Below are 12,886 nucleotides of genomic sequence, written 5' to 3'. Positions count from 1 at the left end.
CCCAGTAGGTTCCCCTGCCCCGCTCCCCCCACTCTTTCCCCCACCAAATGAGCCATTCCCGCCTAGGACCGGCAGTGGCTCAGCTATGACTTCAGTCCCGAGCCTAAGCCCAAACAGAGCTGCTGCCTCTGCCAGGCCTTACTCGAATTCAAATCTTTTTTTCCTTCTTTAATTATTGGAGAGGGAAAAAGCCTCATCTTGGATTTAAGTAAATATGAAGTGAATAAAGCCAAATCAATTTAAGGCTGCTTTAATTTAAAATTTAAATGTTTATATGGGCTTTTAATATGGTTTAATTTATCCACTTAAAGAGTGTCTTAGACTCATTTTTATGTGTGTCCATGTTAGAAAATCCATTTTATTTGCAGTTCTGTATAGCCCAGAGCATCCTGTTAATGCTTACCAAGTAATGAAAAACAGAAGCAGGACAAGGAAATCAGAGCAACATAAACATGTGCTATGTGCGCCATCCTGGCCTCCAATCCATTTCCATGTAAAATTCATAGTGAAGGCTGACAGCTAGAAAGCCCTAAAGGAACCAGATGTTTCAGAGGCTGTTTCTCAGTGTGTTCTGCCATGTTTCCGTGGACATACTTGGTATGCAAAAAATGTCCAGTCCACAAAGAAGAAATTGAAGGAGTCTGTGAGAGAAAATTTACTGTGGCATGTCCCCTGTTCTGGAATTTACCCCTGTACAGATTACACCAGAGCTGAACCCTGCTGGTCTTTCTCACCAAAAAAGCCCCCTTGTTCCTGAGGTGGCTTGATCAGTTACTTTTTTCTACATATACAATAAATGTATTTTTAATATTTAGAACAAATCCTTTGCCTCTGTCTTTTTGTGTACATTACATTTTTCATGTTTCAAAGGCTGGTGTTGCTTGAACTTGCAGGAATAACAAATTATGAAGAATACTCCCTAATCCAGGAGAGCATTGAAGAGAAAAAGGAGGAGGGAACAGGAACACTTAAGAAAGACAGGACATTGTTACGAGATGAGAGAAAAATGGAGAAGTTGAAGGCAAAACTCCATACAGATGATGACTGTAAGTGTTCACCCCAAAAGGTTATATAACTAATTAAATGTACAAACCTGCATCACACTTACAGGCTCGGCAATGCTATACTCACTAGCACCATGACTGAAAGAGACTTGAGGGTCATGATTGATCACAAGATGAACGCGAGCCACCAGTGTGATACCACAGCTGGCAAAGCAACCAAAACTCTGGCATCCATCTACTGATGCATCTTGAACAAGACCTAGGATGTCATCCTCCCACTGTACTCAGCCTTGGTGAAGCCACAGCTGGAGTAGTGCATCCAATTCTGGGCTCCACAATTCAGGAAGGATGTGGAGAAGCTTGAAAGAGTCCAGAGGAGAGCCACATGCATGATCAGAGGACAAGAGAACAGGCCTTATGAAGACAGGCTGTGAGCTATGGGACTCATCAGCTTGGAGAAGCACAGGCTCAGAGGTGACCTGGTAGTAGCCTATAAGTACATCAGGATCTGGGAGAACACCTGTTCACCAGAGTACCCCAGGGGATGACAAGGTCCAACAGTCACAAACTTCTGCAAAACAGTTTTAGGCTGAACATAAGGAAAAACTTCTTTACTGTCTAAGCCCCCAAGGCCTGGAACAAACTCTCCCCAGAGGTGGTGCAAGCACCTACTCTGAACACTTTCAAGAAACATTTGGATGCTTATCTTGCTGGTATCCTTTGGCCCTAGCTGACTTCCTGCCCCTGGGGTAGGGGGCTGGACCCAATGATCTTACGAGGTCCCTTCCAGCCCTAATGTCTATGAAATCTATGAAACAGAGAAGCATGAGGAAAAGGGACACAGAAGGGTGGGGTTTTGTCCTGGAATTATCTCCCATCAAATTTGGCTTTCTTTTACAAATCCAGAAAAGTTTTATAAGAATAGGTACAGTGCCATATATGTGCATATGGTGTCTTTTGCTGTGGTGTTTTAACAGGCTGTGTTACTTTTAGGCACAAGAGGTAGGGCATAGGTGAAAACCAGTGCAAGGTTTAGGGATATCTTTTTCTCTCGTGGCAGTTCAGTAGGAAGTTTGTTTCCTTAATGGTCTCATTTTATTTTACTAAGGAAGTATATTTAATGACTGATATCCTCTCATTCTTTTAACATATCTTGTGCTGTAGGTCTGTAAAATACAGCTTTATCTTTGCTGATCTCTGAATAAAATATAGAAGGAACCTAAACAGTGCTTGCTTTGTTTCTTGATGTTTAAATCATGAGGAAAGAGTGCTTACAGTACAACAAACCAGAACTATTTTTAACTGGCACACCATTTGTTCCATCTGTAGAAAGATTTTTAGGTTAAGGACTTCCATTTTTGCCATGTTTTAGAACAGTGGCTCTAAACTAAACATACCTAGTTCTCACAACCCTTCTTTATACGGCTTGCATGCCACCTTCTTTATCATCCCTGTCATTCGCCTGTTCACTTATGAATCATCTCCAGTTTCTTGACATCCTTAAAATGCAGTGCCCAAAAGTGCAGTACTCCAGCTGAGGCCTGAACAGCACTGAGTAGAATGGTACTGTTTCTTCCTGTGTTTCTGATAATGAAGCCCAGAATTGTATTTTTTTTTTTTTGAGCCATGAGCATTTTGCCAATTCATGTTGCATTTATTCAGCAAAGTCTCCAGATGCTTCCTAGTAGTGCTCCTGTCTATCCAGTTATCCCCTATTCTGTATGCATCTATCTGAGGGTTTGGGGATTGTTTTTTTCCAGCTGTAGATCTTTACAGTTGTCTCGGTTGAATTTCAGTTTGTTGCCTGTAGCTGAGTTCTCTAATTTATCACAATCTGATTGAATACTGTTTGGAGCCTCTAAATTGCAAGTGCTCATGGTTTTTTGGTCATCTGTGAACTTGATTGGTAAGATTCCTCCTCCTGTACCCAAGTTACTCATACAAATGTTAAGCAGCATGAGACCTAGAACAGACATTGTGTGAACTCCACATGAAACCTTGTGCCAAGATGACTTTGATCCATTTATAGTTATTTTTTGCATGTTGTTACTCAGCGTAGTAGGTATTCATCTAACAATAATTTTGTCTACCTGTATTTCTCCAGTTTGCTTATTAGAATGTCACGTGGGACTGTGTCCAAAACTTTCTTCACATTCATGATCCCAGCTAAGTAGGGTAGCAGATTCATGCATATGAATACTGAATACATCTACTTAGCTTGAAGGAAAACTCACAGAACACCACACTATATTTCTACTTTATCAATGTATGTATTTCCTACATCTAACTTGTTTTGCTATGGAATCCATTATTGTGGTATCATGTTCCAATACTTAGCTACTCAAACGAGGAGAATACACTTTAATGTTATCATGCATAAATGAGCTTACATAGCAGCCTATTTTTACATTCTACTTGAAGAAAATGTTTGAGAGAACACCTACATTTAGGGTTTATACATAGTATTTCCAGTTACAAGCACTGCAAACACTGAGGGCCCAAATTGGGACTTTAAAAATAGCTTTTTTATTATTAATCTGTTGTTTTGTTTTCAAAACTACGTGGATTTATTTTCAAGCTTCTCTCAGAATCATTGAGGGCTACAAAGAAGAGCAGTAATGGTTCTCATGTAATCACGATGCCAGGAGCTGGGACTTCAGGAAAGAGGACATGCATACAGTTTTCACAAACAAAATCTGAGTTGGCAAGATTGAACACCTACTAATATGTATTGTGGCTCTGTTCCAGTAAACTGGCTAGATCACAGTCGAACATTCAGAGAACAAGGAGTTGATGAAAATGAAACACTGCTGCTGAGGCGGAAGTTCTTTTATTCAGACCAGAACGTAGACTCCAGAGACCCTGTTCAGCTGAACTTGCTTTATGTTCAGGTATAGTATGTGGAGCAGAGAAACCTCTTGCATCCTATCGAATTGTCCTTCAAGGTACATAACAAATGTTGTAACCAGTTGTGTTGAGCTGTCACTTCCATCCATTTCTTTATTATCGTACACCAGAACTTGAATTGGAAATTGGGGATGTTCAGTGGCCCATTCCCTGAACCTAACTTCTGCAGGTGAGAGTAGGTGTAGATGTGTGGGTCTGCCTTGTTCTGGGAAGCAAAATAGAGTTTTAAACAGGGATCTGATGTCTTGTGTATAGTTAGCCAATATGTATATATATGCCCATCTGCTTAAGGAACAAGAACTGCTATAAGGAAGGAACTGGATTCTATTCCTGCTTGTGTGCCAGCAGAATTTTTCACCAAGTTCTGATGAAGGACCCATTTGTTTATCTTGTTTATCTTGGCAACCCCATGGACAAAAAATTGTTTGTGCAACTAAAGCAGAATTTCACCTGAAAAGTATTTATGAATGAAGGGAAACTACATACAACTTGACTCTAGGTTTCAATTTGACTGGGATTCTGGCAACTGTAAACACTAGCAATGAAGCAAATACAATGTGAAGGCCATTGTAAAAATTTTCATTAGACTTATTTTGTGTCTCAGGACATATCTCTTGTGAATCACTTTCTGCTTGGGTACGGTTGTGATTAGCAGTATGCCACAGAATTGTATGTTTGGAGGAAAAGCCTAGAGTACTTGCCCACTTAATAAAAGGACATTTCAGTTTTGCTGCTGTCAGATTTCATAAGCATTGAAGTCATTTTACCTGAGTCTAAAACAAACTTACTTGCAAGGGTGTGTAAATGTATTTAAAAAAACCCAAAACTTAAAAAGGAGAAGTGAAAGAGAGATTTTGGAATGGACTTTACATTCTGATACAGATACAAAGGGTGTCTGAGTATAAAATTAATTCAGAGGGATTCCCTTAATCATCACTGATGTCATGCAGTCAGGGAATATGTAAGGTTTTCTGTAAAACTTTTCTTTTAAGTAGTTGGTTCAGATGTTGTGTACTTTGTGTTAGAATTTACAAGATAGTAAAAAGTGATTACGCAATAAATAGTGTCTTTCTGCTTTGCTTGAAAGCTGTCCCCAACAGCTGGATTCACATGGGACTGTTGAAAGTGCAACATTTCAGAACTCTAGGGCAAATGATAAAGATGACATTGTTTGCATACCTCACTTATATTTTTAAATGTTCAAGAATATTTCACTTTTAACAGCCCTTTCCACTTCAGTGGGTCCCCCTGTGTCCCTATTGAAGCAGCATGCACCAGTGCTTCCATTCCATTACCTGCTCTTTGGCTAAGTACCACTTCATTTTTCAGCCTAGCTTTTAAATCTAGCACCTTCTGCAACCACTAAATATATGCACAGAAGAAGAGTGGAAAATGCAGTTGTCTTTCAACCCTACAGGTGCAGTCAATATTTTACATACTAAGTAGATAACTTTCTTTTTTATTATAGTATTGAATCTCTCTCTCTCTCTTTGCCCTCACCCCCCTCCCGTTTCCACCCTCCCAATATAAACTGTTTAGGTCGGATCCTTAGCTAACGTAAACAGATCTAGCTGGCTTAATTTCAGTTTGGCTATGGAGGTTCTCACCAGGGGAGAATCTGGCCTTTTGTTTATTTTATTAGTCACAAACATATCCACAGTGGAATAACAAATTTATTCTGACAGGAAAGCTTGCTGCTTGATTCTTGGTTTTTGTTCAGGCTTTTGAGGAATTTCAGAGGCACCGTAACTGCTTCTGATGTGCTTGACATGTCTTTGCTTACCTTTTTAGGCTCGAGATGACATCCTGAATGGCTCCCATCCGGTCTCCTTCGAGAAGGCTTGTGAGTTTGGAGGCTTTCAAGCACAGATTCAGTTTGGACCTCATGTGGAGCACAAACACAAGCCTGGATTCTTGGAGTAAGCTGCTTTGCTTATGTCTAAATTTGAAGATCATCTTTGCAAACAGTGCAGGGTCGGCAAGAACTAGGGGCTGCTTGGGCCCTAGAATACATGGGAAGCATAATGGAAAGGACTGAAGTGTGTTTAATGCACAGGTGTAGGATTCAGGAAGCCTGGGTTCTGTTCCTGATTGTCAGCTTTTGTCTGTTTGCCTCAATATTGCTGTCTAGTCTGTGTATCACAGCCAGATTGATCGTTTATTTGTTACTGAAGTGTATAAAGATCATGAGTTAAAAGGGGCTGTGGGGCTGTTGACTAATATTCCCAGCACTAAGTGTATTTAGTGATGACCAAGGCTGTGGATAAATGCATCTCAGTGCTTTGAGAAGGGATGCTGATATGCGACCCAGGAGAGCAACTGTCATGCTTGCCTTATCCTGTGGTGATACAACTTTTGTTAAGTCACCAACACGTGGATCCTGAATAAAGCAGGATTAAAGCTGGATCAGGTTCACTATATTTGTATCACTCCAGAATCATGCAGGCAGTTGCACTGTATCAGTTTATATAATTACCTTTCGATTTCAGGAGAGTTGTTACATCTCTTCCTATATTAAATTTTTTAGAGAGAGATAGAGAAAGAATTCCAAATCTGAGAAACAGACTTACCCTGCCACCGCATGATACTGAGCAAGGCCTGTATCCGCCCTTGCAAATTTGGAGAACAATGAATTCTGTATATGGACACTGCTTCACTTTAGCTATGCTGCCTTTCCGAATTTTCTTGTCTCTCCTTAAGCAAAGGGTTAAATTTGACTAAAAACTACACACACTGAATGTCTACTGATTTTTTTTTTTTTTCCTAGCTGGTATGCACAGAACGTAGTAGGAAAGGAATAGAAATGTAAGGAGGACAGACAGGGGAATGTGCAAAGGGCTTGATCAGCTGCTAAGCAGGTAGAGAAGACTTGCCTTCAAGTAGGGCTGTAGGGGGGTCATGATTAAGCTTAAATGTGAAGAATGAGATACATAGAGCAGTGGGTGTGTTCTGTTTTTGACACGCGGAGAAATCGTTGATGAATCTTTGATGTCAGGTGTGACCTGACATTTGCTTTAATGTAGCCCAAAGAATCTCTTTTAAATGGTGACTTACTTTGAAATGTGCTATACTGCAGCCTAGAATGTCTGAAATGCTTTATTTTTGGAACAGTTCCCTAAAGCAGCTGTTATATGATGCTCAGTTATGCAAACAAATCACATAAGCAAATATCCTTCAGTTCCAATTAATCTGAGGAATCAGCGTTCTTTTGTACAGTCTGGATTTAGTCTCACTGCTGATTGGACAATGAAGCAGTACTTAAAGAGCTGCTGATTTCTCTTAGAAGTGTGAAAACACTATGTAATAGACATAATATAGTTCTAGCCTTTATTCCCTCTTATTGAGACTATTTGCATAACTATTACTTAAGAGCCTCTTTTATTCTACAGTCCCTCTATTCAAGCCTATTCCCAACCTGATACCATTCCTGTGGCAACCCATTATCATACCATATTATGACAAGATAGTGCTAAGCAAAGGTTATGACCCATGGATTTTAGTGTTCATAGCAAAGATTTCTTTTTTTTAAAGGATGTGTTTTATTGGTTTTGTTTTTAAAGATGTCTTTAAGGTTTATCTTACTGCACGAAATTCCCATAAAAGCGTCTGTTTGGCCAGTCTCTTCAGTGGCTATGCAATGTCAGCAGACCTCAGCTGCCAAGAACCCTCCAGGTTTTCTGTCTCTTGGTCTAATTCCATAGAATAAAAAATTGTCCAGTCTTGTGGCATTATTTGTGTATTAGACATGTACTGCAGGATATATATTTTCACTTCCACTGCGCAAGCCAGACTATATGAAATTCATTAAGCTATAAAATGCTATAAAAAGCTAAATGTCAGTGCAATACCCATTATGCTTTTTAGAAATGAAATGTAAAAATAATTAGAGATTGTTCCTTTGAAATTCATAAATGACTCAAGTTTCAGGAGTTTATTGTTAACTGTAGGGATTTTTCTGTCAATTGTTTTATTTCCATTAGGTATAATCTTGTTATCATAATGAGAAATGTTATGTTATCTGCCCCTAACAATGTATTTCCTTTGTACAGGTTAATTCCAGTTCTTTTGGATATGTTCTCTTACTACTACTTTTCATTAGAAAACAAAAAGAAAGAAATTACGCAACTTTATCTTCCATTTGTTTAAAAAAAAATACTGACTTCAGAAAAGCAAAAGCAAGATTTTGAGTTAATATTTCTAGACCAGGTTTTGCAAATATTATTTTCCTTTCTATGGAAATATATTGATATATTAATCAAAGTGTGAAAGAGTTGAAGTTGTATGTTAATTAAGTTACAACTTAAATTGAAATGTGGTTGATCAGTAACCATTGACTAACCAATGTCATCTCAACACACTTAAAAGCTTCCTTAAAGGGATTATATTTGCTTATAAAAAAAAAAGTAGGAGGAAAGTAGGGTTGGTCCCTTTCCTAGCGTACAGCTGAAACAACTTTGTTTAATTTACCATATTAACAGCTTGTTTATATGGAGAATTCTCCTTTTTTAATCCCTTTCTGTCATTGATAAATTACTCTTGGCACAAATAAAGATTAGTGCCTGCATCATTTTAACACTTAGATACTGGTTGTTGGAATTTCCTTATAGTACATGCCAGAGTAAGCAGACATTAGTATTAACTGTGAGAACTTTCAGGCTCTCAGATCTTAAATAGCTTGATGAAAATGGGTTTAAATTTTGCTTCTTCATCTACAGAGGCAGGTTGTGGTTAAATTTGATGAGAAGATAGCTGTTTAAAAAAAATCTCCTTTCTATTCATATGTAGATGAGAATGTGTAAAGTGGCTAAACCTACCCACCAACAGCTTTGATTTCCAAGTAAAAACAGTAACCAATCAGATCTCTTCTTTATGATTCCACCTTTTAATGAACATTAAAAAACATCATTTGGGGGTTGTGTGATGTTGCTGTGGAGGATGGATGCTTAGAGCCAGAGCTCCAGGGGAAATGTGGCATAATCTAAAGGTATCACCTACCCCTAGCCCCATTCAGGCTTCAGAAACATTTTCTCCTAAATGCTAAAGGGCAGCTGCATATAAGGAAACTGATATGCAAAGCTCCACACACATTCACAAGAAGAAATAACTGAAGCAACTGGCAGACCATGAGTATTCAGAGATGGCTGCTGAAACTGGAAATAAAGCAGGGGAAGAAGACGACTAAAGCAGCTTCCAGCACCACTGATGACTTTGATGAGTTCACGTCTGAGTTCAGGTCTCTGTTCTTGAACTAAAAGCTTGACAAGATTGCATCTGAGACGGAAGAATTTAGGAACAGAATTACAGATACTGAGAAGAATGTGGAAAAACCTTTAAAGCTAATGCTGAATTCCAAAACAGAATTAGTCTGATTTAAAGAAAAAAAGGAAAAAGCTCTCAATAAAAATGGAAATATGGAAAATCTCATGGAAGGAGGAAAAATATTAAAACCAAGAATATCCCTGTAGGGCAAAGAAAGGGGATCTTACTAAATTCTTTGAAGAACCACTATAAACCTTAGAGCCAGAAGCAGGCTCACTGATATTCATAGATAATATTTGTGCTTCTCCCAGCACAAATAGACTTAGTGATAACATTGTAAGAATACTTTCCTGCAAACAAAAACAACATCTAGAGAACTCTCTACAGTTAAATTGGATGGATACAAAGTACACATTTTTTTCAAGATGCATCGTATTCCACTCTAAATAAAAGGACTGAAAGAAATTATGCAACATGATTCAGAGAAGCAAAGACAAAATACAGATGGGGCTATCCTTTAAGTTCTGTTTGCTCAGGAAGGACAGCAATGCATCATTAAAAATAAGGCAGGAGTTGGAGTACTCGAAAGATTCCAACTAACAGAAGACAACTTGGAAGCACAATCAGTTTCCAACAAAGATCTTGAAGCTCAAAACAGAAATATGGAGTGGCAGATTATGAACAAAAAACAAAAGAAGGAAGATCATGAGGAATAATGACAGGAAACCTGAGATGAAGAGTTGCAGAACTATGATTTACAAGAAGATGTGAAAATGTAGGAATAGGCTTGCTAAGTATAAGTAAATCCTGCAGAGGTTGTTAATGTTTGAAACCCTACTTGAAGTAATTTGGGTAGAGAAACGTGTGGTTTGAAATTGTAAAGGCAGAGCCCTCATTAAAAAAATGAGAGTGCAAGTAGGAAAATAAAGGAAAAGACAAAATCAAGAGGGTTTGGGGAAAAAGGGGCCTCCTCTGGGGGAGGGACTGGCCTGCTTCATGGCTTCCTCCCTCCCTTGGTGATAATCCTTTGTTTGTGGTCTGGATCTGACCAAGAGAGACCTGTCATCCAACCCTGACTGCTGCCTGTGGGTTTCAGAGTTGATTCAGAGGTAGCATGTGGCTCATACCAGCTGACCCCACTCACAGCGCTCAGTCTTTCCATTTGGAGACCCCACATCTGCTCCTTGCCAGATCCAGTGCGCATCCCGAAGTGGGTTGGCATAGGTGGCACAGTCCTGGTGAGGCCAGTGTGATGCACACTGCACCCACTCCAGCCATTCTCTGGATCCAGCATGGAGCATTCATGTGCTGAACTGGGCATCATGTGCAGTTCAGTCCTGGCCTGGCTGCAACAGATGCCATACCCACTTGAGGACATGCACTTGGTCTGGCATGAGAAACCTGTCTGCAGGCCTGATCCCACCCACAGACTGGTCCCACACCATTCATCTCAGCTATAAGTCCATAAAATAATACTATGATTTCACCCGAAGTGGCAAGTAGTTCACCACATCAGAAGGGTAGTTTAACTACTGACTTTACTGGAGCATTGGTGAATCTATACATTTTTACAAATGGGATGTGGAGGTGGGGAAAGGGCACTTTCTAGTAGGGTTTACTTGAGAACACAGGGAGGAGGGGGAAGAGACTAAAAAACACAAAGCATTGGTAAGGCTGGTGCATAAAGTTAAGGTTGTTTGCTTTTGAGGAAGTGGGTGGAGGAGGAATTAGGGTGGGTAAGTTGGGAAGGTGGGGTAAAACATGTTTTGAATCCAAAATAATCCTTCAGAAAAGAAAGAACCTCTTTGTGCAGACAGTTTAAACCCAGATTCAAAGATAAGGTTATTTACTAATAGAGTAAAAACTACAAAGTCACAGAAACCAATTCAGCAGGTGGCAACATACTGTTCTTGTGATGTTGAATTAACTCTGGTTTTACACTGTAAATGTTAAGGTTCTTAATAATATTAAATAGAAGAAAGTGCTACAAGCCATCAAAGATGAACCACCAGATTTTTGCTTCATCCAAGAAATGCACCTTTAAAAGGAATTCAGTGAATACGTAAGAGGCAAGTGGTTTCACTCCTCCTCCCCCCATATAGCTCCAGATAAACTGACTGAAAGAGGAGTTGCAATTATAATTTATCATTTACCTTTCAGCTAAAAGAAACATATATGGATATGGAAGGCAGGTGCACACTTGTTAAAAGAACTGTTGGAAATAGAATGTTAACTCACCAAATCAGGGAGAGCCAGATGTCTTTCTTTAGAAAGCCATCTCAAACTTCAGAGAAATTTAAACAGGGCGATATTTTGGGAGGAGACTATAAATACTGTGTTTTGGACTCAAAAGTAGATGGAGCTGATGGAGGTATAACAAAGGACAGAAAATCAGGTGCAGCACTAAGATTATGAATGTTGTGATTTCTAGAGATGTATAAATCCAAAAGAGAGAGAGCTTTTTATTCAACACCACACAAACTATGTACACAAATAGATATGAGGCCAATTTCCAAATAATTAGTTAATAATGCTATATCAGCTACACAAGGCAGAACAGACTGGCCAGATCATGGACCAGTACAGTTATCTATTAGAGAAGTGCAAAAGGAAAACTTGGAAACTAACTATCCCATTTTAATATGACCAGGAAGGAGTCCAACTATTAGAAAGGAAATCAAACTCTTAATTCACTGAAAATAATATAAATCACATTAAATTGCTAATGTTAAACGTGTTGTTCTATTATGCACAAATATTTTTCCTACTGTTTTTTTCTTTCTATTCTCCTTTCATGATTTAATTAGCAATGCTATTTAGTCTCCAAAGATGTGGGCATTTTTTCCTGCAAAGTAAAAATCAGTAACCAATGTTACTACAGATACTACCTTACTGGACGTTATCAATAACATATAGATGATAGAGGAGCACGGGAAGTTAGTATTTATTTATACACACTGAAGTGTACATGACATAACCTTGAGAAAAACTGCTCAAGGGTGTCCACTGGAGTAGAAAACAGGTTGATAATTCCATTCTTGAGCAGTATATCATTGTATCTCCATTACTTGCCATGCAAAGAATTTTGCCGTTTTCACAAGTTCTTCTAGTTGTGTTTGGGAGCTGTTACGTTCAGAACCATCATCCATATGATGATGTCCATGGAAGCAGCCAGTTAAAAAGGCAGCATTTTTCCCTTTGTTGGGAATCTGGACTTGATAGAATAATGGTAGGAACTATTTTCATTGTCCTTTGTTTCAGGAAAGACCGTTACATTAAAAAAAATGCCCATTGGTTTTGTAGACTCATTTCCATGGTTCATTTTTTCCCTCCTTCAGGTATCTTAACAATATTTGTGGGTTTTTTCTGCGTAATCCATTATTTGACTGCCATTAGAAATCAGCTTCTTTTATTAGAGGTGGGCTTAAACCCACTAATTTAACATACCTCACAATTTCAGGAAGAGCCTTTTACATATAAATTGAGGCATCCAACCTTTCCCCTACAGTTATAAATTAGACATTTATCCAGAAAGGGAAGAAGCCCATTTTCTAGTTTTGGTTTGGATATATCCAAAATCCTTTCTTTGTGTGATCTTAGACAAAGGTGAAAATAATGTAAAAACTAGATTTCTTACATTTTGGACTAGAAGTTCAGCAAGAACAACTTACAGACTTTTAATACTGTTGTGCTCCAAGCCTGACTAGACCCTCTAC

General features: G+C 38.8%; 1 protein-coding gene across 2 annotated transcripts in view; it reads left to right on the top strand.

Annotated features, from left to right (window-relative positions):
- Nucleotides 1-12,886, top strand: part of TLN2 (talin 2) — a 247,679-nt gene that overhangs the window by 52,121 nt on the left and 182,672 nt on the right. For both annotated transcript variants that reach the window (XM_019533415.1, XM_019533414.1), the window contains exons 5-7: nt 894-1,046; nt 3,753-3,895; nt 5,703-5,830. In XM_019533415.1, the coding sequence (XP_019388960.1) occupies nt 894-1,046; nt 3,753-3,895; nt 5,703-5,830 (424 nt within the window). The remainder of the gene's footprint in view (nt 1-893; nt 1,047-3,752; nt 3,896-5,702; nt 5,831-12,886) is intronic.

This window comes from Crocodylus porosus, unplaced genomic scaffold (assembly GCF_001723895.1).
Source record: "Crocodylus porosus isolate Cpor-Errol unplaced genomic scaffold, CroPor_comp1, whole genome shotgun sequence".
Taxonomy (NCBI): Eukaryota; Metazoa; Chordata; order Crocodylia; family Crocodylidae; genus Crocodylus; species Crocodylus porosus.
The sequence above is the reverse complement of the archived record's forward strand: the minus strand, read 5'-3'. Positions and strand labels throughout refer to the sequence as shown.